General features: G+C 40.2%; 1 protein-coding gene across 2 annotated transcripts in view; it reads left to right on the forward strand.

The window, feature by feature from the left end:
• The window catches only part of pals1a (protein associated with LIN7 1, MAGUK p55 family member a), a 69,778-nt gene extending 45,240 nt beyond the window's left edge, over positions 1-24,538 (forward strand). The window contains exons 5-17 of one of the 2 annotated variants that reach the window (XM_061986876.2): positions 816-923; positions 2,263-2,340; positions 2,415-2,555; positions 5,456-5,617; positions 5,810-5,887; positions 9,455-9,638; positions 12,314-12,385; positions 15,520-15,588; positions 15,652-15,816; positions 16,297-16,386; positions 23,633-23,745; positions 23,823-23,933; positions 24,071-24,538. In XM_061986876.2, coding sequence (XP_061842860.1) covers positions 816-923; positions 2,263-2,340; positions 2,415-2,555; positions 5,456-5,617; positions 5,810-5,887; positions 9,455-9,638; positions 12,314-12,385; positions 15,520-15,588; positions 15,652-15,816; positions 16,297-16,386; positions 23,633-23,745; positions 23,823-23,933; positions 24,071-24,247 — 1,548 coding nt within the window. In that variant the 3' untranslated portion in view covers positions 24,248-24,538. The remainder of the gene's footprint in view (positions 1-815; positions 924-2,262; positions 2,341-2,414; positions 2,556-5,455; positions 5,618-5,809; positions 5,888-9,454; positions 9,639-12,313; positions 12,386-15,519; positions 15,589-15,651; positions 15,817-16,296; positions 16,387-23,632; positions 23,746-23,822; positions 23,934-24,070) is intronic. The other variant, XM_061986877.2, reaches the window with a different exon arrangement.
• Positions 24,539-24,819: the final 281 nt, after the last annotated feature.

Raw genomic sequence — 24,819 nt, forward strand, 5'->3', positions numbered from 1 at the left:
ATCTTGATTTGCATCATTTTCTTTCGGGGTTTGCATGGCAGCACTTTGTGCTGATAGAAATGTTCCTCTTTTTTTCTCACATGCCTGAATATAACGCACAGGTACCTTGACCTACAAGTTTATTTTCTTCCGTGACGCAGCTCTTTACAAAAAACACTGGTACGTCAAGTCAATGTTCCCGATTGAAATGAACTGAAATGCAATCGTTCCATTCTTGCCCCCCTCCCAAAGATTGTGACATGCTTTTTATTGAGAAAAGTGAACAAATATTGAATCAAATACAGTAAAATAGAACTGACTACAAACAACTACAGTACTGTAGTTTTATGAAGTAACAATTAATAATGTACAGCATTTATTTACCTTGGAGAGCGGACTTCTACGGTCTCAGCAGCTTCTCCATATGTTCATGGATAAAAGTCCTTAGTTGAAAAATTCTTAAAAACTTGTGAGGTGTGGCACTCGTAAGCCAAGCTACCACTGTATATACATATAACAATATAAACAGTGTAAGAATATAAACAACACCAAAACAATGTGAAAAAAATCAATTCTGTCATGCTAGTATCGATCTGGTAGCGACCCTTGGTATTAAAGTTATCGATATTTTGATTGATCTGCTCTGCCTACCCCTTAGTGCAAGTAACTTTATGGACACTTCTTCATCCGCTTCTCAACAAATAACCACACATTTTGAATACATTTGAACTGATATTTATGTGGGTGTGTATATTTTAAAGCTTACTTAGATTTTATTTTCATAGAAGCTTCCTCCATATTCCTGTCTAAAAGTTTGTGCCATTTCTTGTGTCTAGTCTGATTTCCAGTCTGCACTTAAGATCCATAATGCTGTGGCCAGCAGCATGCACCGACCCTCCCCTCCATACCCCCACACAAACCAGGCACTGCACTTGGCACTGGAGGTACTACGTTTCTCATATTGCCGTCCTTGTACAAAGCCCAAAAGCAGTGAAGTTGTCAGGTTGTGTAAATGGTAAATAAAAAGAGAATACAACAAATCCTTTTCAACTTATATTCAATTGAATAGACTGCAAAGACAAGATATTTCATGTTCACACTGAGAAACTTTCTTATTTTTTGCAAATATTAGCTCATTTGGAATTTGATGCCTGCAACATGTTTAAAAAAAGGCATTTTTACCAGTGTGTTACATGGTCTTTCCTTTTAACAACACTCAGTAAAGGTTTGGGAACTGAGGAGACACATTTTTGAAGTGGAATTCTTTCCCATTCTTGCTTGATGTACAGCTTAAGTTGTTCAACAGTCTCCCTTCTCATATTTTAGCCTTCACACATTTTCAATGTCTGGACTGCAGGCAGGCCAGTCTAGTACCCACACTCTTTTACTAAGAAGCCACGCTGTTGTAACACGTGGCTCGGCATTGTAGTGCTGAAATAAGCAGGGGCGTCCATGATAACAACATATGTTGCTCCAAAAGTTGTATGTACCTTTCAGCATTAATGGTGCTATCACAGATGTGCAAGTTACCCATGTCTTGGCCACTAATACACCCCCATACCATCACACATGCTGCCTTTTACACTTTCACCCTAGAACAGTCCGGATGGTTCTTTTCCTCTTTGGTCCGGAGGACACCACGTCCACAGTTTCCAAAAACAATTTAAAATGTGGACTTGCCAGATCACAAAACACTTTTCCACTTTGCATCAGTCCATCTTAGATGAGCTCGGGCCCAGCGAAGCATTTCTGGGTGTTGTTGATAAATGGCTTTGGCTTTGCATAGTAGAGTTTTAACTTGCACTTACAGATGTAGCGACCAACTGTAGTTACTGACAGTGGTTTTCTGAAGTGTTCTTGAGCCCATGTGGTGATATCCTTTACACACTGATGTGGCTTTTTGATACCTGAGGGATCCAAGGTGTGTAATATCATGGCTTACGTGCAGTGATTTCTCCACATTTTCTGAACCTTTTGATGATATTACAAAGCGTAGATGGTGAAATCCCTAAATTCCTTGCAATAGCTGCTTGAGAAATGTTCTTAAACTGTTCGACATTAAATTCCAAATGAGCTAATATTTGCAAAAAAGAGCAAAGTTTCTCAGTGTGAACATGAAATATCTTGTCTTTGCAGTCTATTCAATTGAATATAAGTTGAAAAGGATTTGTTGTATTCTCTTTTTATTGACCATTTACACAACCTGACAACTTCACTGCTTTTGGGCTTTGTACAAGCTTCATGTGAGATTTCATCTGATCAAGTGGGATGTTGTTGATTCAGGTCAGAAATCTCAGTCAAGCAAGTCAGAACAAAGAAGGATTAGAACTCTCCAGTCTGCTATCAGACACTCACATGCAGGTAGAGAATCTTTCAAAGAAAAAGTCTTGCTTGATGTGATGATTTGTGTATTTGAACGTTGCCCTGTGTTGCAGTCTTTGCTTCTGGCACATGACAGCATAGCAAAGAGAGAAATGGAACCAGAACCACCTAGCAGCCAAACGGAGACATTGACGCAGTGGGGTGGAGAGACTGTCAAGATTGTCCACCTGGAGAAGGCCCGAGACATACCATTGGTAAAAACAACCATTCATTTTGTCTTCATGATTTACTCTTGGATGATCAATATTATAGCACTGGTAGCTACTTATTTTTATTTGTGTTGGCTATTAACCTGGATTCTACCCAACAAACAAAATGCACTCCAACTTTATCATTTTGTAGTCAAGACATACGGAAAAATTCCCACTGCATTAAGAAAAGAAAATATTTTCCGTTTTCAAATAAATCGTAATTCTTATTTGTAATGATTATTAATACATAAAAAAAAAAAAAAAATCAAAAATCAATTTCTTTTTTCAATCTGTCCTATCCAGCCACTCATGGAAAATCATATTGTTGATGTAGACGAGACCTGGGCAGACTAAGGACTGGGGGCCACATGCGGCCCGTTAAGCTTTTCAATCTGGCCCGCCGGACATTCCCAAATCATTATATTAGATGTTTAAGATGTAAAGTGTAGCTGCCATTATGATGTGCACTCATCTTTTCTAATGACCTTCAACTATACTAAGTCTTTACATGCTTCGAATCTGCATGATATACTAGTTACTATGCTCATCTAATTAGTTACTATGCTCATCTAATTAGTTACTATGGCCATCTCATTACTTACTATGGTTATCTAATTAGTTACTATGGTCATCTAATTAGTTACTATGCTCATCTAATTAGTTACTATGGCCATCTCATTACTTACTATGGTTATCTAATTAGTTACTATGCTCATCTAATTAGTTACTATGCTCATCTAATTAGTTACTATGCTCATCTAATTAGTTACTATGGTCATCTAATTACTTACTATGGTCATCTAATTAGTTACTATGCTCATCTAATTAGTTACTATGGTCATCTAATTCATACTTGCCAACCCTCTCGGATTTTCCGGGAGACTCCCGAAATTCAGCGCCTCTCCCGAAAACCTCCCGAGACAAATTTTCTCCCGAAAATCTCCCGAAATTCAGGCACACAATATAAACAGCGTACCTGCCCAATCATGTTATAACTGTAGAATGATCAAGGGCGAGTTGTTGGTTTCTTATGTGGGTTTATTGTTAGGCAGTTGCATTAACGTCCTCCCAGCGCGGCAACAACACACAACAACAGCAGTCACGTTTTGTCTACCGTAAAGCAGTTCGTCTGCCGTAAACAGCAATGTTGTGACACTCTTAAACAGTACAATACTGCTATCTAGTGCATTTGATGAAAGCACTTTTTGCGTGCCACACAGCATTGCATCATCAGTGAGGGTGTTCAGCATGGTTAGAAAAATAGTGACAAATAGAACAAGGATGGACAATTCAACCCTTAACTCAACAATGAGTAGATGAGTGTTATGTGTGTGTATATGTGTAAATAATTGAACACTGAAATTCAAGTATTTCTTATATATATATAAAATACTTGACTTGGTGAATCCTAGCTGTAAATATACTCCTCCCCTCTTAACCACGCCCCCACCCCGCCCCCCACCCTCCACCTCCCGAAATCGGAGGTCTCAAGGTTGGCAAGTATGATCTAATTAGTTACTATGGTCATCTAATTAATTACTATGGTCATCTAATTACTTACTATGGTCATCTAATTAGTTACTATGGTCATGTAATTAGTTACTATGGTCATCTAATTAGTTACTATGGTAATGCAATTAGTTACAATGGTCATGTAATTAGTTACTATGGTCATCTAATTAGTTACTATGGTAATGTAAGTCACAGCAGCTCAGACGAGGCACCAAGCAGTGTGGGTGTGGACTGTTTCCACAGAAATGTGGGTGTCAGGGACAGACTTGGAAGGAGATTTTTACAACAAAGTTCTAAAGCTTAGTGATCAGATGTATCAGATTGTAGGTGGGTTTATTTTTACCCTTCATGTTCATATTTCACTGTTTGTTGCATTTTTGTTGATTGTAAAATAAGTGGATGGAGAGGGGGTGTGACGTTCATTTTGTTGTCAATATTCAGTGTTTTATCCTTCATAGTTAATATTGTAACATTCTTTATTTTCATCTACATTCTGGGTGTCTCATTCAGTAAAAAAAAAAAGTCAAATTACCATTCTGTTTTTTAAGACGGTCCATCATAACGTTTTTAGCATTCAATCAGACATTATTGTGAGGTTTTGTATTAGTGTTCCTAAAAATAGATATACCGGACCCCAGACACATTTTTTTCTCTAAATTTTGACCCCTGAGTCAAAATGATTGCCCAGGCCTGTTGTAGATGATCATATCTGCTGTACACATTTACTTTATAAAAATGAGGTGTGGGATACTTCTCTTACTTCAGTTTTCTTTGAAGTAATATAGAAATGTATCACAGCTGTTTATCTATTTTATGTAGGAATGTAGTTCATCATAGAACTGGCACACATTGTCATTAGAAAAAGTATTGATTTAGAATGAGAATCATTTGGAATCAAGAATTGATAGTGAATGTAATTGTGTGGTGGCCAAACATTCCAACTCTAAAAACTTTGCAAACAACGTCTGCAAACTGCTGCAGGCTTCAAAAAAAATTATTTCTCACCTATTCTCTTTATATTAAAGTAAGTTGTTAGTTTTGGTTTCTGTTATGTTGACAACCAGTTATGTTTGCAACCGCTCTTTTTGACATGAGTCAACCAGTCCAAAAGAATGAACTGAAACAAAAATGAAAACTGCTGAAAGCGGTGGCCAGATAGTCAGGCCACGCCTTCCAATAGTAGTTATAGTAGATTTTAAAATGCTGTGTCGTTTAAAAACTTTGATTACATGGAACTAATCGACATAACCCAATTGTTTTTGTAATAAAATGTTGACTTTGTAGAAAAGCTGTAAAATAATCTTCCAACATGAACATAAAACAGTTGGCCACTGACAAAAAAGGGGTGAGTCATCTGTCCTGACACTGTTGTTGTGTGGTGTGTTCTGCAGGGGGCAACGGTCCGCAATGAAATGGAGAGTGTGATCGTCAGTCGGATTGTTCGAGGTGGAGCAGCCGAGCGCAGCGGACTTTTGGCAGAAGGAGATGAAATATTGGAAATAAACGGCGTTGAGATCAGAGGGAAAGATGTCAACCAAGTCTTTGACATTCTTGTAAGAACACACACGTATTCATGATGAGATGACAATACAGTTGGAAAGTATTGTTACTCTTTCTAAATTGTAAACAAAGCTAACTGCCCAAATCAAACCTTGCACTTCAATTTGACTTTTGATAGCATGACAGAGACAGATCTTTTTATTTTGCGGACCTGAAGTCATTTGCAAAATGTCATTTTGTGTCAGGCGGACATGCACGGCCTTCTGACCTTTGTACTCATTCCCAGCACTCTAAGCAAACCTCCAGCCCTCAAAGAGACTGTGGTAAGTGCTCAACCTTTTGCTCTTATGCCGACTATTACTAATACCCGAGTTTTCGGACTATAAAGTGCTCTTAAAATCCTTTTTTTTCCCTCTAAAATTGACAGTGCGCCTTCTAATCCGGTGCGCCTAATGTACGGAATAATTCTGGTTGTGCTTACCGACCTCGGAGCTATTTTATTTGGTACATTGTGAAATGATAAGTGTGACCAGTAGATGGCAGTCAAACATAAGAGATACGTGTGGACTGCTCTATGATGGCAATATGACTCAAGTAAACAACGGCAACATTGTATATGTTCCATTAAAAATATAGAACATTACACACGGTGCTCAAAAATCTATGAAAATGTTTTAGTAGGACTTTGGTAAGCTATGAAGCCACACCACTGGATGGATTGTACTGTGCTTCAACATAGGAGTATTATTATGGTGTGTGTATAAAGTAAGACATATTATCTGGCGTTTTGTTTCACAATATTATGCAAAAGCAACTTTTCTTACCTTCTGGTACCTGCTGATCTGTATTTGGGATCTGCATAAGTATTGAAAAACTGCACGTGTCTTCTTCTTTTTCTCTATCTTCTTGTTATGTGACATTCATCCTCCACTGTTGCCATTTCCAATATAAAGTAGTGTAAAGTTCTTACTTATATCTGTCAGTAAACTCACCATGAAAGCACTAAAACATACCGGTGTAGTGACTTTACATTATTCACCCAAGGAACTTTACTTATTAGAGAGTTCCGGTGGGACGTTTTTTCACGGAACACATTTCGGGTGTTGTTGTTGCACTAGTGAGTCACGGATGAGGAGATGCTGCTCCGTTATTGATTGAAGTAAAGTGTGAATGTCATTAAAACACTTCGCTCCATCTTTTGACACTTCTTCCACTCCCGTCCTTGCACGCTACACCGCTACAACAAAGATGACGCTGTCCGAGTGGAGGCACGTAAATAAGACGCATCCTGAAGACACTGTCAGAAAGTGAGTTGAAGATGATGTGTAAAACATCATCTATGCAACATTTTGAACAAAGAACCACCATTACATGTTATGTAGACCACAAGGAAGTCTTTTACATTTAGAAAATAATCATAATAATAATATGACTCCTTTAATGCGCCTTATAATCCGGTGCACCTTTTGTATGAAAGAAGATTGAAAATAGACCATTCATTGGCAGAGCGCCGGTACGCCCTATGGTCCGTAAAATACGGTAATTAATATTGTAATACATTTATTAAATAAATAACAAAACAGCTGTGTGCTAAACCCGGCAATTTTAGAAAATAGATTAAAATATTCTAAATATTTCTAAATATTGTACTTGCTCTGATGAGCTTTTGGTGTGTAATGTATGTACAGTCGCGGTCAAAAGTTGACATGCACAGAAGCTTGTGGATGGCTACCAAAAGCGCCTTATTGCAGGTCAACTTGCCAAGGGACATGTAAGCAAATATTAACATTGCTGTATGTATACCTTTGACCCTCACATTTTCAGTAGAGCCATAATAAATTCATAAAAGAAGCAAACTTCATGAATGTTTTTTGTGAGCAACAAGTATGTGCTCCAATCACTACATCACAAAAAAATAAGAGTTGTAGAAATGATTGACAGCCATGACATGATGTTCTTTACAAGTGTACGTAAACTTTTGACCACCACTGTATGTGTGTCTATTCTTTCACTAAGGATCGGATTTAGATTTTGCCCATCATTGGAGTTTTTTTTAAAGAGAACTAAAGAGTTTGTAATAAAGTAGTGTATACTGATATACACACGGTGTCAGTAACATCACATGGATGTGCTCTAACGCTTATATACGTGAATATTTCCATGATAATTAGGGTACCGGTACTGATAAAATACATAGTCTTAAATTAAAGTGACTAAGATCTCATTTGCGTCTTTTTCCACCTCAAAGAAAGACTAAACCACAGTTTGTGAGGTCCTCTGGCGTTGACGCAGCACCAAGAGGACACCCAACTTGACCAAATAGTAGAAGTAAAAGTACTTTATTTTCTGGAATATAAGCCGCAACCACTAAATTTTAGTAAAAATATGTTCCGTATATTTGTTGCACCGCACTATAAAACGCAGAAATATACGTGTCGAAAGTAATTATTTACACTGAAAGATTCTGTAAATGTTTATTTACATACCTTAGTTGTTTCCAAACGGTGCCTGTAACACGGCAGTAAAACGGTTGATCAAACAAAACAGAAGTCGCCGTCATGGACCTACTAGCTGCGCATGCTAGCTCTCCAATCAGCTAAACAGACTCAAGAACTACATGATGATGTTTTGCTGAATTTACTGAGGAATATTTGAAAGGGAAACAATACAAAAAGAATGCCCTTGTAAGTTAATAATACTAACACACTCGTAGACCTATTAGCATATTAGCTAATGCTAACGACGCCAGTGTCACAAGCATGAAAACACTCCTACAGACATCACACGTGGGACGGTTAGTAAGTAAGAATTGTTTTAGTTGTATTGCAAAACTTGCAAACGTTGCTTGGAGTGATGAATGAAGAATCCAAACCAGTAGAAAACACTATGGACTGCTAGAAGACTGAACGGCACTCTACATCCGGTTAAAAGCACTAAATGGAAAGACACTGCAACACCCACAGTGAGCAAATTTGTCTAAAAGATGGTGCTAAACAATAACACACCTTATCATTGTGTTTGCTTGTTGTATTGTTTTTTAACTATTACATTATGGCCGTCTGCAAAAAAAAATCCATAAATTTGCCGCACCGTTTTATAAGCCGCAGGGATCAAAACGTAGGTACAAAGTGGTTTATAGCAGTGTTTATGAAGCATGCATCACTATAGCTCTTGTCTCTTGTCATCACACCCTGACTTATTTGGACTTTTTTGCTGTTTTACTTCTTGTCTTGCGCTTCTATTTTGGTGTTTTTTCCTGTTTTGTTGGTATTTTCCTGTTGCAGTTTCATTTCTTCCCTGAGCGCTATTCCCCACACCTGCTTTGGTTTCACAATCCAGACTATCTAAGTAGTGTGGATGCTATCCTTCTTTGTGGGGACATTGTTGATTGTCATGTCATGTTCGGACGTACTTTGTGGACGCTGTCTTTGCTCCACACGCTGTAAGTCTTTGCTGTCGTCCAGCATTTTGTTTTTGTTTACTTTGTAGCCAGTTCAGTTTTAGTTTTGTTTTGCATAGCCATGCCTAAGCTTCAATGCCTTTTCTTAGCGGCACTCACCTTTTGTTTATTTTTGGTTTAAGCATTGGATACCTTTTTACCTTCACCCTGCCTCCCGCTGTCGTCTGCATGTTGAGATCACCACAAACCACGGTCGTCTCACACGACAAAGCAATTAGCTACCTGCGCTGTACAGACACTCAACAACGGCACATTAATTACGAATTATAATTGCTGGTGTGCAGCAAATATTTTTAACCCACTTCGGTGAATGACATAATCTCCCACAGCACACCAGACTGTATTTCACGGTACAGTGGTTGAAAAAGACTGGTTTATGGTATGTGTATGGGCAATATCATTTTACTGTCTATCTCTTTTCATCCTTTAGGTTCACGTAAAAGCCCATTTTGATTATGACCCATCAGATGACCCATATGTGCCATGCAGAGAGCTGGGCTTGTCCTTCCAGAAAGGAGACATTCTTCACATCATCAGCCAGTCAGACCCCAATTGGTGGCAGGCCTACAGGGATGGTGATGAGGATAACCAGCCACTGGCCGGATTAGTACCTGGTAATACATCTTTATATACTAATTAAGGCTGTCAACAAAAAACAGTTAACTAATTCGAATAATCCCCAAAAATGATCACATTAATCATGTACAGTGGTGGTCAAAAGTGTACATACACGTGTAAAGAACATCATGTCATGGCTGTCTTGACTTTACAATCATTTCTACAACTCTTATTTTTTTGTGATAGAGTCATTGGAGCACATACTTGTTGGTCACAAAAAACATTCATGAAGTTTGCTTCTTTTATGAATTTATTATGGCTCTACTGAAAATGTGAGCACATCTGCTGGGTCCGACATCACATAAGACCTTCTGGAGGAAAGTCCTGTGGTCAGATGAAACAAAAATGGAGCTGTTTTGCCACAATACCCAGCAATATGTTTGGAGGAGAAAAGGTGAGGCCTTTAATCCCAGGAACACCATGTCTACCGTCAAGCATGGTGGTGGTAGAATTAGGCCTGTTTTGCTGCCAATGGAACTGCTGCTTTAAATGGGACAATGAAAAAGGAGGATTAGCTCCAAATTGTTCAGGACAAGCTAAAATCATCAGCCCGGAGGTTGGGTCTTGGGCGCAGTTGGGTGTTCCAACAGGACAATGACCCCAAACACACCTCACAAGTGGTAAAGGAATGGCTAAATCAGGCTAGAATGAAGGTTTTCGAATGGCCTTCCCAAAGTCCTGACTTAAAGGTGTGGACAATGCTGAAGAAACAAGTCCATGTCAGAAAAGCAACACATTTAGCTGAACTGCAGCAATTTAGTGGTCAAGTGGTCAAGCAGAAGCTTGTGGATGGCTACCAAAAGCGCCTTATTGCAGGTCAACTTGCCAAGGGACATGTAAGCAAATATTAACATTGCTGTATGTATACTTTTCACCCTCACATTTTCAGTAGAGCCATAATAAATTCATAAAAGAAGCAAACTTCATGAATGTTTTTTGTGAGTAACAAGTATGTGCTCCAATCGCTCTATCACAAAAAAATAAGAGTTGTAGAAATGATTGTAAAGTCAAGACAGCCATGACATGATGTTCTTTACAAGTGTATGTACACTTTTGACCACCACTGTACATATGCAGATTAATCATACAATTTATTTTGACCACACATGCTCCTTTACCTTAACCGTGGATGGTGACCTGAAAGGAAGCGTGGGTTGTGATCATGCATGGATGAGTGAGGAGACTCTTGACTTGTGTGCTCACAAGTTCACTTCAAAATAATATTCTAAAACACTCTTAGAACTTTGCAAAAACTGTTACCAAGTTTGGAGCAAATAAATGATGTGCATTCAAATACAACATAAAAAAAACAATCCTGTATGACATTCTGACAATAAAATTGTGTTTGTGTTCAAATATTGACGTCTGTATTATAGTTCATTAAAATGATGCTAGCAAGTAATAACATGTGATTCATCTTTCATCCAAATTCCATAGTGTGATTAATATAATTGGAAAAAATACAACTTGACTGCACTAATAAAAAAAATCTATTTATTAAAATTTTTATATTTTAGCATATTTTTTTTATCTTTAATTAAAATAAAAAAATATATTTATATATATTTATATATGTATAATGTGTGTGTATATATATATACTGTATGTGTGTACGTATATGTGTATATATCTGTGTGTATGTATATGGTATATATATATATATATTTATATATATATATATATATATATATATATATATATATATATATATATATATATATATATATATATATATATATATATATGTGTGTGTGTGTGTGTGTGTGTTTATATATGTGTTTATATAGAGTATATATATATATATGTGTGTGTTTATATATTATACACATACATACACACATATGATATAGAATAGTGTATATATATATATATATATATATATATATATATATATATATATATAAGTCTATATATATATGTGTATATATGTGTGTATATATATATGTGTACATCAATCAATCAATCAATGTTTATTTATATAGCCCTAAATCACAAGTGTCTCAAAGGGCTGCACAAGCCACAACAACATCCTCGGTACAGAGCCCACATAAGGGCAAGGAAAAACTCACCCCAGTGGGACGTCGATGTGAATGACTATGAGAAACCTTGGAGAGGACCGCATATGTGGGTAGGGGGGGGGGTTATATATATATATATATATATATATATATATATATATATATATATACATATATATACATATATATATAAATGTGTGTGTGTGTGTGTGTATGTATATATATATATATGTATATGTATATATATATATATATATATATGTATATATACACACACACACACACACACACACACACATATATATATATACATGCACCTGGGGATAGGTTGATTGGCAACACTAAATTGGCCCTAGTGTGTGAATGTGAGTGTGAAAGTTGTCTGTCTATCTGTGTTGGCCCTGCGATGAAGTGGCGACTTGTCCAGGGTGTACCCCGCCTTCCGCCCGATTGTAGCTGAGATAGGCTCCAGCGACCCCTAAAGGGAATAAGCGGTAGAAAATGGATGGATGGATATAAATATATATATATATATATATATATATATATATATATATATATATATATATATATGTGTGTATATACGTGTGTGTGTATATATATATGTGTATGTACATACTTGGACCTAATGTTTTTGTTCTTTTTACTCAAAGGGAAGAATTTTCAGCAACAGAGAGAAGCCATGAAACAGACGATAGAAGAAGACAAGGAACCTGAGAAGTCTGGTATGTTTGCCTTCACTAGAACTGTCAGGACTGTAAAATGACAGCTATGGATATTGATATAGATTTTACATGAAGTGCCAGCAATACATTTGCACACACCTCTAACGCTAGAGATTGTTGCCTATCGTTCAGTCCCACATCAACAACTCAGACATGATTCTACCTCAAGTCAAATGATGGAGATATATACCACAGAGCAAGTGAAACACATGATGGAACACATTGTAAAACACTACAGAAGTCAACAAACTGGCTGACTCAAGTGGTTGTTGACATCACTAAATATTGATATTGCTTGCACATTTACTTTCAAGACATAAGGAGAATGGACAATAATCACAAATGTTTATCACTTTCTTTAAAGACATAAGGAGAATGGACAATAATCACAAATGTGTAACACTTTCTTTCAAGACATAAGGAGAATGGACAATAATCACAGATTTGTAAAACCTACAACAGTAAGTTGTGGTGGAATAGATTTTAATACCGCCAGGCTTTTATTTTGAAGTTTATTTTGCACAAGAAGTCACTGTGTGCACATTTTCATGCCATGTAACAAGACAGTTACATGTTGTAATGTGTTGTTTCTTGTATTTCTTGTAATAATCCATATCCAATCCACTTTGAGGTTTTCATTAGTGCTGTAAATAGTGCAAAAGGGGGTGTGTTTTTGTTGTTGTTTTTTCCCGCTGTCATAGGCATTGGAGTGACAGACAAGTTTGACTTATAGAATTGTTGAGCCTCACGTCCTTTGCCTGCCGGCCAATCAAAAGTATTCAATAAGGCGTAAAAAAAAGTTGAAAGAGCATCTAAGAGCGATCAGCCTGCCCACAATGGCTGTGCTGTCGGACACAATATTTGATTCAGTCTTTGGTTCGTAAATCAAATGGTTCAAACAATTAGTCATGTGTCATACCACTGATTTTCTTGACCATCCCATACCAAGTCAAATTCAGGCTGGTATTGGCCATACCGATACTAAGGTATCTGCCAAAATGTAGAAAGTTGTGTATTTCCAATTAATAAGATATCTACCAAAAAACATTAAAAATGTAAGAAAAAAGAGGAAAAAATTGGAATTTAATGACAAAAAGCTGAAATTGTTAAACTAATAATAAAAATATACTTAGTCACCTATAACACAAAGTTTTGTCTTTAAATATATATAATTTCTGTTTTTAGCATTTTTTTAAATAAATATATATCACAATAATACTTATTACCCCATACTTGACTTTTCAGTATTGGTGGACAAAGTTTAAACACCCCTGATCTAAAATATCAGAATCTATAAAAATAAAAATAAAATATACTTAATATATATATAAAAAAAACTTTAGTTAGTTAATAAAAAAAATAAAATAATACTAACTGATGAATTAATTTGAAAATGACAACAACCATAATAAACACTGATAAATGTGTAAGTGAACATTAATATTTTCGTACAGGCTGAATTTTTAACACACTTTGTTAGGCAGTTACACAATCATATCATTATTATTCATTTTCTATTCTTACATGGAAAAAAACAATAGTAAAAATGTCAGAAAAGAGCCACAAAATCCAATTGTAATGAGAAAAAGCTGAAATATTCTAACTAATAATTAATATTAATATACTTAGTCACCCATAATACAAAGCTGACATATGTTTTAAAAATAAAAATATCAATATGTTTGGACAAAAGTTTGGACACCCCTGAACCAAAGTACCAGAAGTATCGATATTTTAATTTTTAGAATCAATATTAGACTTAGGCCCTGTTAACACTGTTTATCCAGGGTAAATCCCACCCAACTTTATCCGTGTCCACACACAACAATGCCACCGTTTAAGACCCCTCCCCCTCCGTCCGCCGGCGCAACGCGACCTACTATGCATACACGTCATAGTCACCTCCAGTGTTGCTCTGTGTGCAAGTTCTTACATGTAACTTATCTGAACAATATCCAGTGTTGTGCTATTTCAATGAACTGGAATCCAGTGTGACTATTGTAGTGAATCACACCTGAGACATCATACATTCATCACATCTTTATAACACACCTAAACAATGTGATAAAGAACATTTGACATCAATCAAACTAGGGATGTAGATCTCTGGTCAGGACACTCCTCACTCTTTTGCCTTCACTTTCATTGTCCATTCCTTTTTGCTGACTTTATACACTCTGGACCGAGACGTTGAGTCTGTGACATACATGGCGCACAATAACTGATACAGTCTGCTTTGCCAGTCCAAATGCATTCCCTGTTTTCCTCGACGGCCAGGTAATACAAAGCACGCGCTACCATTTTTATCAAATCCACAGGAGCTCGCATTCTCGTTGTCTCTCCTTCGACAAATGGACAAAGTTTTTCGCTAAGTAGAATCCCAGCTGACCTGGACATTGGAAAGTTGTCTTGCCGTCTGAGAAGTGTTGTATCCCAAATAGCTGCAATGGCTTTCTCTTAAGGTATGCATGTGTGATTTCCACAAGTGTCTGTACATGTAGAAGAAGGAAAAACACGTCTGGGTGACTTGCCTCCATATTTCCAGTGTTTACCTCCGAGTTATGAAACCGCTTTATTATGAAGCTGGCTGTGGCGCATTTTGTCTGATGTCACTTCTTGTGTGGGCGTGGTCTTTCTGGCGTCACTTCCTCTCCAAACTGACTTTGTAAAGGATCAATGAGTCCATACAAAGCTAAGCGCCGGAGATTCAAGAATTACACGGCTGACCTACCCGTGTAAAAATGTGTCCGAGGAGGGAGACCTTAAACGCTGCTGCTCACTGCTCCCCTCACCTCCCAGGGGGTAAACAAGGGGATGGGTCAAATGCAGAGGACACATTTCACCACACCTAGTGTGTGTGTGTGACTATAATTGGTACTTTAACTTCAAAATAGTTCTGTCAAGAAATATAGGGGAAATTGTTATATTTGAAACCCAAATAAAACATTGAATGTCTTCAAATCATTTTTGGTTATGAAAAATAGCATACCTGACACATCATATACGTACATGTATACATGATGAGAACTACTTCAATATGTCACCAGCTCCATCTGAAGACCTTTGAAGTGTTGGTGACACGTTGCCTTTCAGCTCATGTCAACAGAGTTGTAATATGTGTCTCTTGCTTGCAGGAAAGTTGTGGTGTGCAAAAAAGAACAAGAGGAAAAGGAAGAAGTTGCTTCACAACAACAAGAATGAGGGTACTTTGTCCGCATACGATGCAGGAATGACTTCAATCTTTTGAACATTGTTTATTCATCTAGACATCAATGAAGAAATTCTGACCTACGAGGAGATGGCTCTGTACCACCAGCCCGCCAACAGGAAGCGGCCCATCGCACTGATTGGCCCAACCAGCTGTGGGCAGGCGGAGCTTAGGCAGAGACTGCTGAATCACCAGCCAGAACGCTTTGCTGGAGCTGTACCCCGTAAGGCTGCGACACGCTCTCAGATGGTCGTGCATGTCCACTTACATGTTGATTGTGCCTGCAACACGCTCTCAGATGGTCATGCATGTCCACTTACATGTTGATTGTGCCTGCAACACGCTCTCAGATGGTCATGCATGTCCACTTACATGTTGATTGTGCCTGCAACACGCTCTCAGATGGTCATGCATGTCCACTTACATGTTGATTGTGCCTGCAACACGCTCTCAGATGGTCATGCATGTCCACTTACATGTTGATTGTGCCTGCAACACGCTCTCAGATGGTCATGCATGTCCACTTACATGTTGATTGTGCCTGCAACACGCTCTCAGATGGTCATGCATGTCCACTTACATGTTGATTGTGCCTGCAACACGCTCTCAGATGGTCGTGCATGTCCACTTACATGTTGATTGTGCCTGCAACACGCTCTCAGATGGTCATGCATGTCCACTTACATGTTGATTGTGTGTCCAGACACAACACGCAGCCGACGGGATGGCGAGCTCGGCGCTCGAGATTTTCATTTTGTTTCTCGCCAGATGTTTGACGCAGAACTGGCAGCCGGTAAGAACTTGTGTTATGTGTGTTTTATTTGAAGAAACACTAGGTGGATTTCTATGAAACATATTAGGGATGTCCCGATACAGGTTTTTGCACTTCCGATCCGATACTGATACTGGCCGATACTGGCCTATCCGAGCATGTATTAAAGTTTAAAGTTATTTAGCCTACTTAGTTGTCAGAATCATGTTGAAAAGGGTTTTAGTACTCTTGATTACAACTAGCCAGCTGAATTAGGGGAGTTTGAATAATACACAATGGTTGGTAACAAGAAACTGTTCAGTGGCAGTATGTTGTAGTTATTCCCTGGGCTTTAGCACTGTTCAGTGGCAGTATGTCACGCTCGCCAACGTTTCTGTCAGAGTTAGTTGAGTAGGACCTTTCTTTTTCTTTTCGTTAGTTTTCTTTAGAAATTCTTCATATTCTTTACGGTGGTATTTCGCTAAATGCTTAATCAGATTTGTTGTATTAAAATGTCTTACAACTTTACCACCACGCTTGACTTTATTGTGGCATGTTTTGCAACCCCACCTCTTCATCTTTTTCGTTTTGTAGGGTCAAATAATCCCACACAGCTGACATTTTTACCGGTAACTTCCGCTCGCCTTTCGGAACCATGAACCGGCATTCGCTTCCGATTAGGACGGTTAGGACACAGACCTGTGGATGTGTTGAAGGTGTGCTGGAAAATGCGGAATGGAAATTAGGGAGCAGCAGAAAAGTGGAATGTATTATTTAAATCGGTGTGTTGGAAAACACGGACCGGAATTTTTTTTTAAACTGGATCTGGATCAGCATTTTCCCATGCCTTGCCGATACGCATTTTTTGGCAAATATCGGCGGCCGATCCGATCCAAATATCGGATCGAGACAACTCTAAAACATATACCGTATTTTCCGCACTATAAGCCGCCCCGGGTTATTAGCCGCACCTTCAATGAATGGCATATTTCAAAACTTTGTTCACCTATAAGCCGCCCCGGGTTATAAGCCGCGCCTACGCTGCTCTAAAGGGAATGTCAAAAAAACAGTCAGATAGGTCAGTCAAACTTTAATAATATATTACAAACCAGCGTTCTAACAACTCTGTTCACCCCCAAAATGTAATGTGCAAATGTGCAATCACAAAAATAGTAACACTCAAATTAGTGCAGAGCAATAGCAACATCAATAACTCAACGTTGCTCGAACGTTAATGTCACACAACACACAAAATAAACATTTAAAGCTCACTTTCTGAAATTATTCCTCATCCATAAATCCCTCGAATTCTTCTTCAGTGTCTGAATTAACAAGTTGGGCGAATACGGCATCCAAAATGGCCGGCTCCGTCTCGTCGAAGTCATCAGAGTCAGTGTCGCTGTTGTTGTCCAGCAGTTCCGTGAATCCTGCCTTCCGGAAAGCTCGGACCACAGTTGAGACCGATATATCCGCCCAGGCATTTACAATCCACTGGCAGATGTTGGCGTATGTCGTCCGGCACTGTCTCCCTGTCTTAGTGGCGCAGGTCATCTTGTTGCTTCCTCTACCTACGCACCATTTATGTTCAATTCTCTTGCTGCTGCTCTATTTCCGTGTTCTACTGCGTGACTTATTGCCTTGAGTTTGAATTCTGCGTTGTACGCGTGTCTCTTAATAGGAGCCATTTTGTGGTCTTTACAGATGTAAACACACAAATGAAATGAAACGTAATATCCGCGCGCTTCTTCTTCTATGGGGGCGGGTGCTTACCTTGGTGGTTGCTTACAGTAGAAGAAGAAGCGCTTCCTCTTCTACGGGGAAAAAAGATGGCGGCTGTTTACTGTAGTTGCGAGACCTAAACTTTATGAAAATTAATCTTAATATTAATCCATATATAAAGCGCACCGGGTTATAAGCCGCACTGTCAGCTTTTGAGAAAATTTGTGGTTTTTAGGTGCGGCTAATAGTGCGGAAAATACGGTACTGTATTTGAGCAACGATACAGCGCAGCAGTATTTAAGCCGCACCCACTACATTTGACTAAATAACATGTTTCCTTATATTAGCCACACCAGGCTAAAAGCTGCTGATATGTACATTGTGAAATGAGTTATTTACACAGAAATAGTAAATGTTTATTTACATACCTTAATTGTTTCCATACGGTGTCTGTAACACGGCAGTAAAACGGCTGATGAAACAAAACAGAAGTCATAGTCATGGACCCACTAGCTGCGCAAGCTAGCTCTCCAATCAGCTAAACAGACTCAATAACTTCACGGTGATGTTTTGGTGAATATGATGCCACAAACTTGGCACACCTATCTTTGGGCACTTTCTCTCATTCCTCTTTGCAGCACCTCTCAAGCTCCATCAGGTTGGATGAAGTGTTGGTTTTTCATCCAGGATGTCTCTGTACATTGCTCCCTTTATCCAGACTAGTCTCCCAGTTCCTGCCGCTGCAAAGCATCCCCACAGCATGATGCTGCCACCACTGCAGGGATGGTATTGTCCTGGTGATGAGCGGTGCCTGGTTTCCTCCAAACATGACGCCAAAGACTTCAATCTTTGTCTCATCAGACCAGAGAATTTAGTTTCTCATGGTCTGAGAGTCTTTCAGGTGCATGTTGGCAAACTTTACTAAGAAATGACTTCCGTCTGGCCGCTCTACCATACAGGCATGATTGGTGGATTGTCCTTCTGGAAGGTTCTCCTCTCTCCACAGAAGAATGCTGTAGCTCTGACAGAGTGACCATGGTCTTGGTCACCTGCCTGACTAGACTAAGATGAATGCAGCAATGTACAGAGACATCCTGGGTGAAAACCAACAATTCATACAACCTGATGGAGGGAAAGGTGAATGCAGCAATGTACAGAGACATCCTGGATGAAAACCAACATTTCATCCAACCTGATGGAGGGAAAGGTGAATGCAGCAATGTACAGAGACATCCTGGATGAAAACCAACACTTCATCCAGCCTGATGGAGGGAAAGGTGAATGCAGCAATGTACAGAGACATCCTGGATGAAAACCAACACTTCATCCAGCCTGATGGAGGGAAAGGTGAATGCAGCAATGTACAGAGACATCCTGGATGAAAACCAACACTTCATCCAGCCTGATGGAGGGAAAGGTGAATGCAGCAATGTACAGAGACATCCTGGATGAAAACCAACATTTCATCCAACCTGATGGAGGGAAAGATGACTGCAGCAATGTACAGAGACATCCGGGATGAAAACCAACACTTCATCCAACCTGATGGAGGAAAAGGTGAATGCAGCAATGTACAGAGACATCCTGGATGAAAACCAACATTTCATCCAACCTGATGGAGGGAAATATGAATGCAGCAATGTACAGAGACATCCTGGATGAAAACCAACATTTCCCATCCAATCTGATGGAGGGAAAGATGAATGCAGCAATGTACAGAGACATCCTGAATGAAAACCAAGACTTCTCATCCAACCTGATGGAGGGAAAGATGAATGCAGCAATGTACAGAGACATCCTGGATGTCCATCCAACCTGATGGAGCTTGAGAGGTGCTGCAAAGAGGAAAGAGAAAAAGTGCCCAAAATAGGTGTGCCAAGCTTATGGCATCGTATTCAAAAAGACTTGAGGTGTAATTTCTGCCAAAGGTGCATCAACTAAGTGTTGAGCAAAGGGTCTGAATACGTGTGTATATGGGATTTTTTTTTTTTAGTTTTCTAGTTTAAATACATTTGCAAAAACAATTTTGTTATGGGGTATTATGTGTAGAATTTTGAGGAGAAAAATGAATATATTCCATTACGTAGTGGACCACATGAAGTCCAGCTGAGGTGTATGGCTTAGTCCGTGTGTAAAAGTGGAAACATCCAGACCTGACCTGACCTGAGTCAGTCAGCAGTAATGTTTACATCCAGACCTGACCTGACCTGAGTAGGTCAGTCAGCAGTAATGTTTACATCCAGACCTGACCTGACCTGAGTAAGTCAGTCAGCAGTAATGTTTACATCCAGACCTGACCTGAGTAGGTCAGTCAGCAGTAATGTTTACATCCAGACCTGACCTGACCTGAGTAAGTCAGTCAGCAGTAATGTTTACATCCAGACCTGACCTGACCTGAGTAGGTCAGTCAGCAGTAATGTTTACATCCAGACCTGACCTGACCTGAGTACCGTAGGTCTGTCAGCAGTAATGTTTACATCCAGACCTGACCTGAGTAGGTCAGTCAGCAGTAATGTTTACATCCAGACCTGACCTGAGTAGGTCAGTCAGCAGTAATGTTTACATCCAGACCTGACCTGACCTGAGTAGGTCAGTCAGCAGTAATGTTTACATCCAGACCTGACCTGAGTAGGTCAGTCAGCAGTAATGTTTACATCCAGACCTGACCTGAGTAGGTCAGTCAGCAGTAATGTTTACATCCAGACCTGACCTGACCTGAGTAGGTCAGTCAGCAGTAATGTTTACATCCAGACCTGACCTGAGTAGGTCAGTCAGCAGTAATGTTTACATCCAGACCTGACCTGAGTAGGTCAGTCAGCAGTAATGTTTACATCCAGACCTGACCTGAGTAAGTCAGTCAGCAGTAATGTTTACATCCAGACCTGACCTGAGTAGGTCAGTCAGCAGTAATGTTTACATCCAGACCTGACCTGACCTGAGTAAGTCAGTCAGCAGTAATGTTTACATCCAGACCTGACCTGACCTGAGTAGGTCAGTCAGCAGTAATGTTTACATCCAGATCTGACCTGACCTGAGTAGGTCAGTCAGCAGTAATGTTTACATCCAGACCTGACCTGAGTAGGTCAGTCAGCAGTAATGTTTACATCCAGACCTGACCTGACCTGAGTAAGTCAGTCAGCAGTAATGTTTACATCCAGACCTGACCTGACCTGAGTAGGTCAGTCAGCAGTAATGTTTACATCCAGACCTGACCTGACCTGAGTACCGTAGGTCTGTCAGCAGTAATGTTTACATCCAGACCTGACCTGAGTAAGTCAGTCAGCAGTAATGTTTACATCCAGACCTGACCTGACCTGAGTAGGTCAGTCAGCAGTAATGTTTACATCCAGACCTGACCTGACCTGAGTAAGTCTGTCAGCAGTAATGTTTACATCCAGACCTGACCTGAGTAAGTCAGTCAGCAGTAATGTTTACATCCAGACCTGACCTGACCTGAGTAGGTCAGTCAGCAGTAATGTTTACATCCAGACCTGACCTGACCTGAGTAAGTCAGTCAGCAGTAATGTTTACATCCAGACCTGACCTGACCTGAGTAGGTCAGTCAGCAGTAATGTTTACATCCAGACCTGACCTGAGTAGGTCAGTCAGCAGTAATGTTTACATCCAGACCTGACCTGAGTAAGTCAGTCAGCAGTAATGTTTACATCCAGACCTGACCTGAGTAGGTCAGTCAGCAGTAATGTTTACATCCAGACCTGACCTGACCTGAGTAAGTCAGTCAGCAGTAATGTTTACATCCAGACCTGACCTGACCTGAGTAGGTCAGTCAGCAGTAATGTTTACATCCAGACCTGACCTGACCTGAGTACCGTAGGTCTGTCAGCAGTAATGTTTACATCCAGACCTGACCTGAGTAGGTCAGTCAGCAGTAATGTTTACATCCAGACCTGACCTGACCTGAGTAAGTCAGTCAGCAGTAATGTTTACATCCAGACCTGACCTGACCTGAGTAGGTCAGTCAGCAGTAATGTTTACATCCAGACCTGACCTGACCTGAGTACCGTAGGTCTGTCAGCAGTAATGTTTACATCCAGACCTGACCTGAGTAAGTCAGTCAGCAGTAATGTTTACATCCAGACCTGACCTGACCTGAGTAGGTCAGTCAGCAGTAATGTTTACATCCAGACCTGACCTGACCTGAGTAAGTCTGTCAGCAGTAATGTTTACATCCAGACCTGACCTGAGTAAGTCAGTCAGCAGTAATGTTTACATCCAGACCTGACCTGACCTGAGTAGGTCAGTCAGCAGTAATGTTTACATCCAGACCTGACCTGACCTGAGTAAGTCAGTCAGCAGTAATGTTTACATCCAGACCTGACCTGACCTGAGTAGGTCAGTCAGCAGTAATGTTTACATCCAGACCTGACCTGAGTAGGTCAGTCAGCAGTAATGTTTACATCCAGACCTGACCTGAGTAAGTCAGTCAGCAGTAATGTTTACATCCAGACCTGACCTGACCTGAGTAGGTCAGTCAGCAGTAATGTTTACATCCAGACCTGACCTGACCTGAGTAAGTCAGTCAGCAGTAATGTTTACATCCAGACCTGACCTGACCTGAGTAGGTCAGTCAGCAGTAATGTTTACATCCAGACCTGACCTGAGTAGGTCAGTCAGCAGTAATGTTTACATCCAGACCTGACCTGAGTAAGTCAGTCAGCAGTAATGTTTACATCCAGACCTGACCTGACCTGAGTAGGTCAGTCAGCAGTAATGTTTACATCCAGACCTGACCTGACCTGAGTAAGTCAGTCAGCAGTAATGTTTACATCCAGACCTGACCTGACCTGAGTAGGTCAGTCAGCAGTAATGTTTACATCCAGACCTGACCTGAGTAGGTCAGTCAGCAGTAATGTTTACATCCAGACCTGACCTGAGTAAGTCAGTCAGCAGTAATGTTTACATCCAGACCTGACCTGACCTGAGTAGGTCAGTCAGCAGTAATGTTTACATCCAGACCTGACCTGACCTGAGTAAGTCAGTCAGCAGTAATGTTTACATCCAGACCTGACCTGACCTGAGTAGGTCAGTCAGCAGTAATGTTTACATCCAGACCTGACCTGAGTAGGTCAGTCAGCAGTAATGTTTACATCCAGACCTGACCTGAGTAAGTCAGTCAGCAGTAATGTTTACATCCAGACCTGACCTGAGTAAGTCAGTCAGTACTAATGTTTACATCCAGACCTGACCTGACCTGAGTAAGTCAGTCAGCAGTAATGTTTACATCCAGACCTGACCTGACCTGAGTAGGTCAGTCAGCAGTAATGTTTACATCCAGACCTGACCTGAGTAAGTCAGTCAGCAGTAATGTTTACATCCAGACCTGACCTGAAAAGGTCAGTCAGCAGTAATGTTTACATCCAGACCTGACCTGAGTAAGTCAGTCAGCAGTAATGTTTACATCCAGACCTGACCTGACCTGAGTAGGTCAGTCAGCAGTAATGTTTACATCCAGACCTGACCTGAGTAAGTCAGTCAGCAGTAATGTTTACATCCAGACCTGACCTGAGTAGGTCAGTCAGCAGTAATGTTTGTCATGTGCTCTTCTCAGGGAAGCTGATGGAGTCTGGAGAGTTTGAGAAGAATCTTTATGGAAGCAGCACTGACTCTGTCAGACAAGTCATCAACACTGGCAAGATCTGTGTGCTGTGTCTACACACACAGGTCAGTCTGGACACACCACCCTTGCTTTGGGCCTCAATAGGAAAGTATCTAATGTGTGTGTGTGTGTGTGTGTGTAGGCCCTAAAGGTGCTGAGGAGTTCAGACCTCAAACCTTACATCATCTTCATCGCTCCGCCATCCCAGGAAAGACTGCGAGCCCTGCTAGCTAAAGACAACAAGAACCCCAAGGTGTTGTGTGAAGATGTTGTGGAGTGTGTGAGCTGACAGTGTGTGTGTGCATGTTCTGTTGGGTGTGTGAGCTGACAATGTGTGTGTGTGCATGTTCTGTTGGGTGTGTGAGCTGACAATGTGTGTGTTCCCCACAGCCGGAGGAGCTGCGCGACATCATTGAGAGAGCGCGGGAGATGGAGCAGAGCTGCGGTCACCTGTTCGATGCCATCATCGTCAACATGGACCAGGACAAAGCCTACGCCGAGCTGCAGAGACTCATCAACAAGCTGGACACAGAACCTCAGTGGGTACCAAGCTCCTGGCTGCGCTGACACAGAACCTCAGTGGGTACCAAGCTCCTGGCTGCGCTGACACAGAACCTCAGTGGGTACCATGATCCTGACACACACATGCTTGCACTTCTCACCTTCTTGAGACCACATCCCTCAACTTGGTAACTAATGTATTGAAATGATATCACCTGACATTTAAGGTAGACACGAGACATTCTCTATTAGACGCCAGGCTTTTCCCTATTGGGACCAGGACTTGTTCACATGTGGACACTACTTATCTCAAGAAGGGCAGAAATACAAGAACACACACAGTCTGATCAAATACTTGCCTCACTTCCTGAGTGAATGCTCTTCTACTCTTCACTGACTTCCACTTTCACTCAGCATTATTTCAACTAGCCCACTGCCCTTCACCACCATGACAGCTACTCACTTCTTCTCCTTCTCACTCTCAACATTCTTGTGCACTAGTAAGTACAACCCAAAACACGGACCTACCATATTGGTTTTCTTCTCAGATTTGAAGAGATGCTTTTTTTAAAAAATTTGTTAAATTCATCCTGTCATCATTTCAGACATCATGATCAGGGGTGTCCAAACTACTCCAA

Source organism: Nerophis lumbriciformis, linkage group LG26 (genome assembly GCF_033978685.3).
Source record: "Nerophis lumbriciformis linkage group LG26, RoL_Nlum_v2.1, whole genome shotgun sequence".
In the NCBI taxonomy this organism is placed as follows: Eukaryota; Metazoa; Chordata; class Actinopteri; order Syngnathiformes; family Syngnathidae; genus Nerophis; species Nerophis lumbriciformis.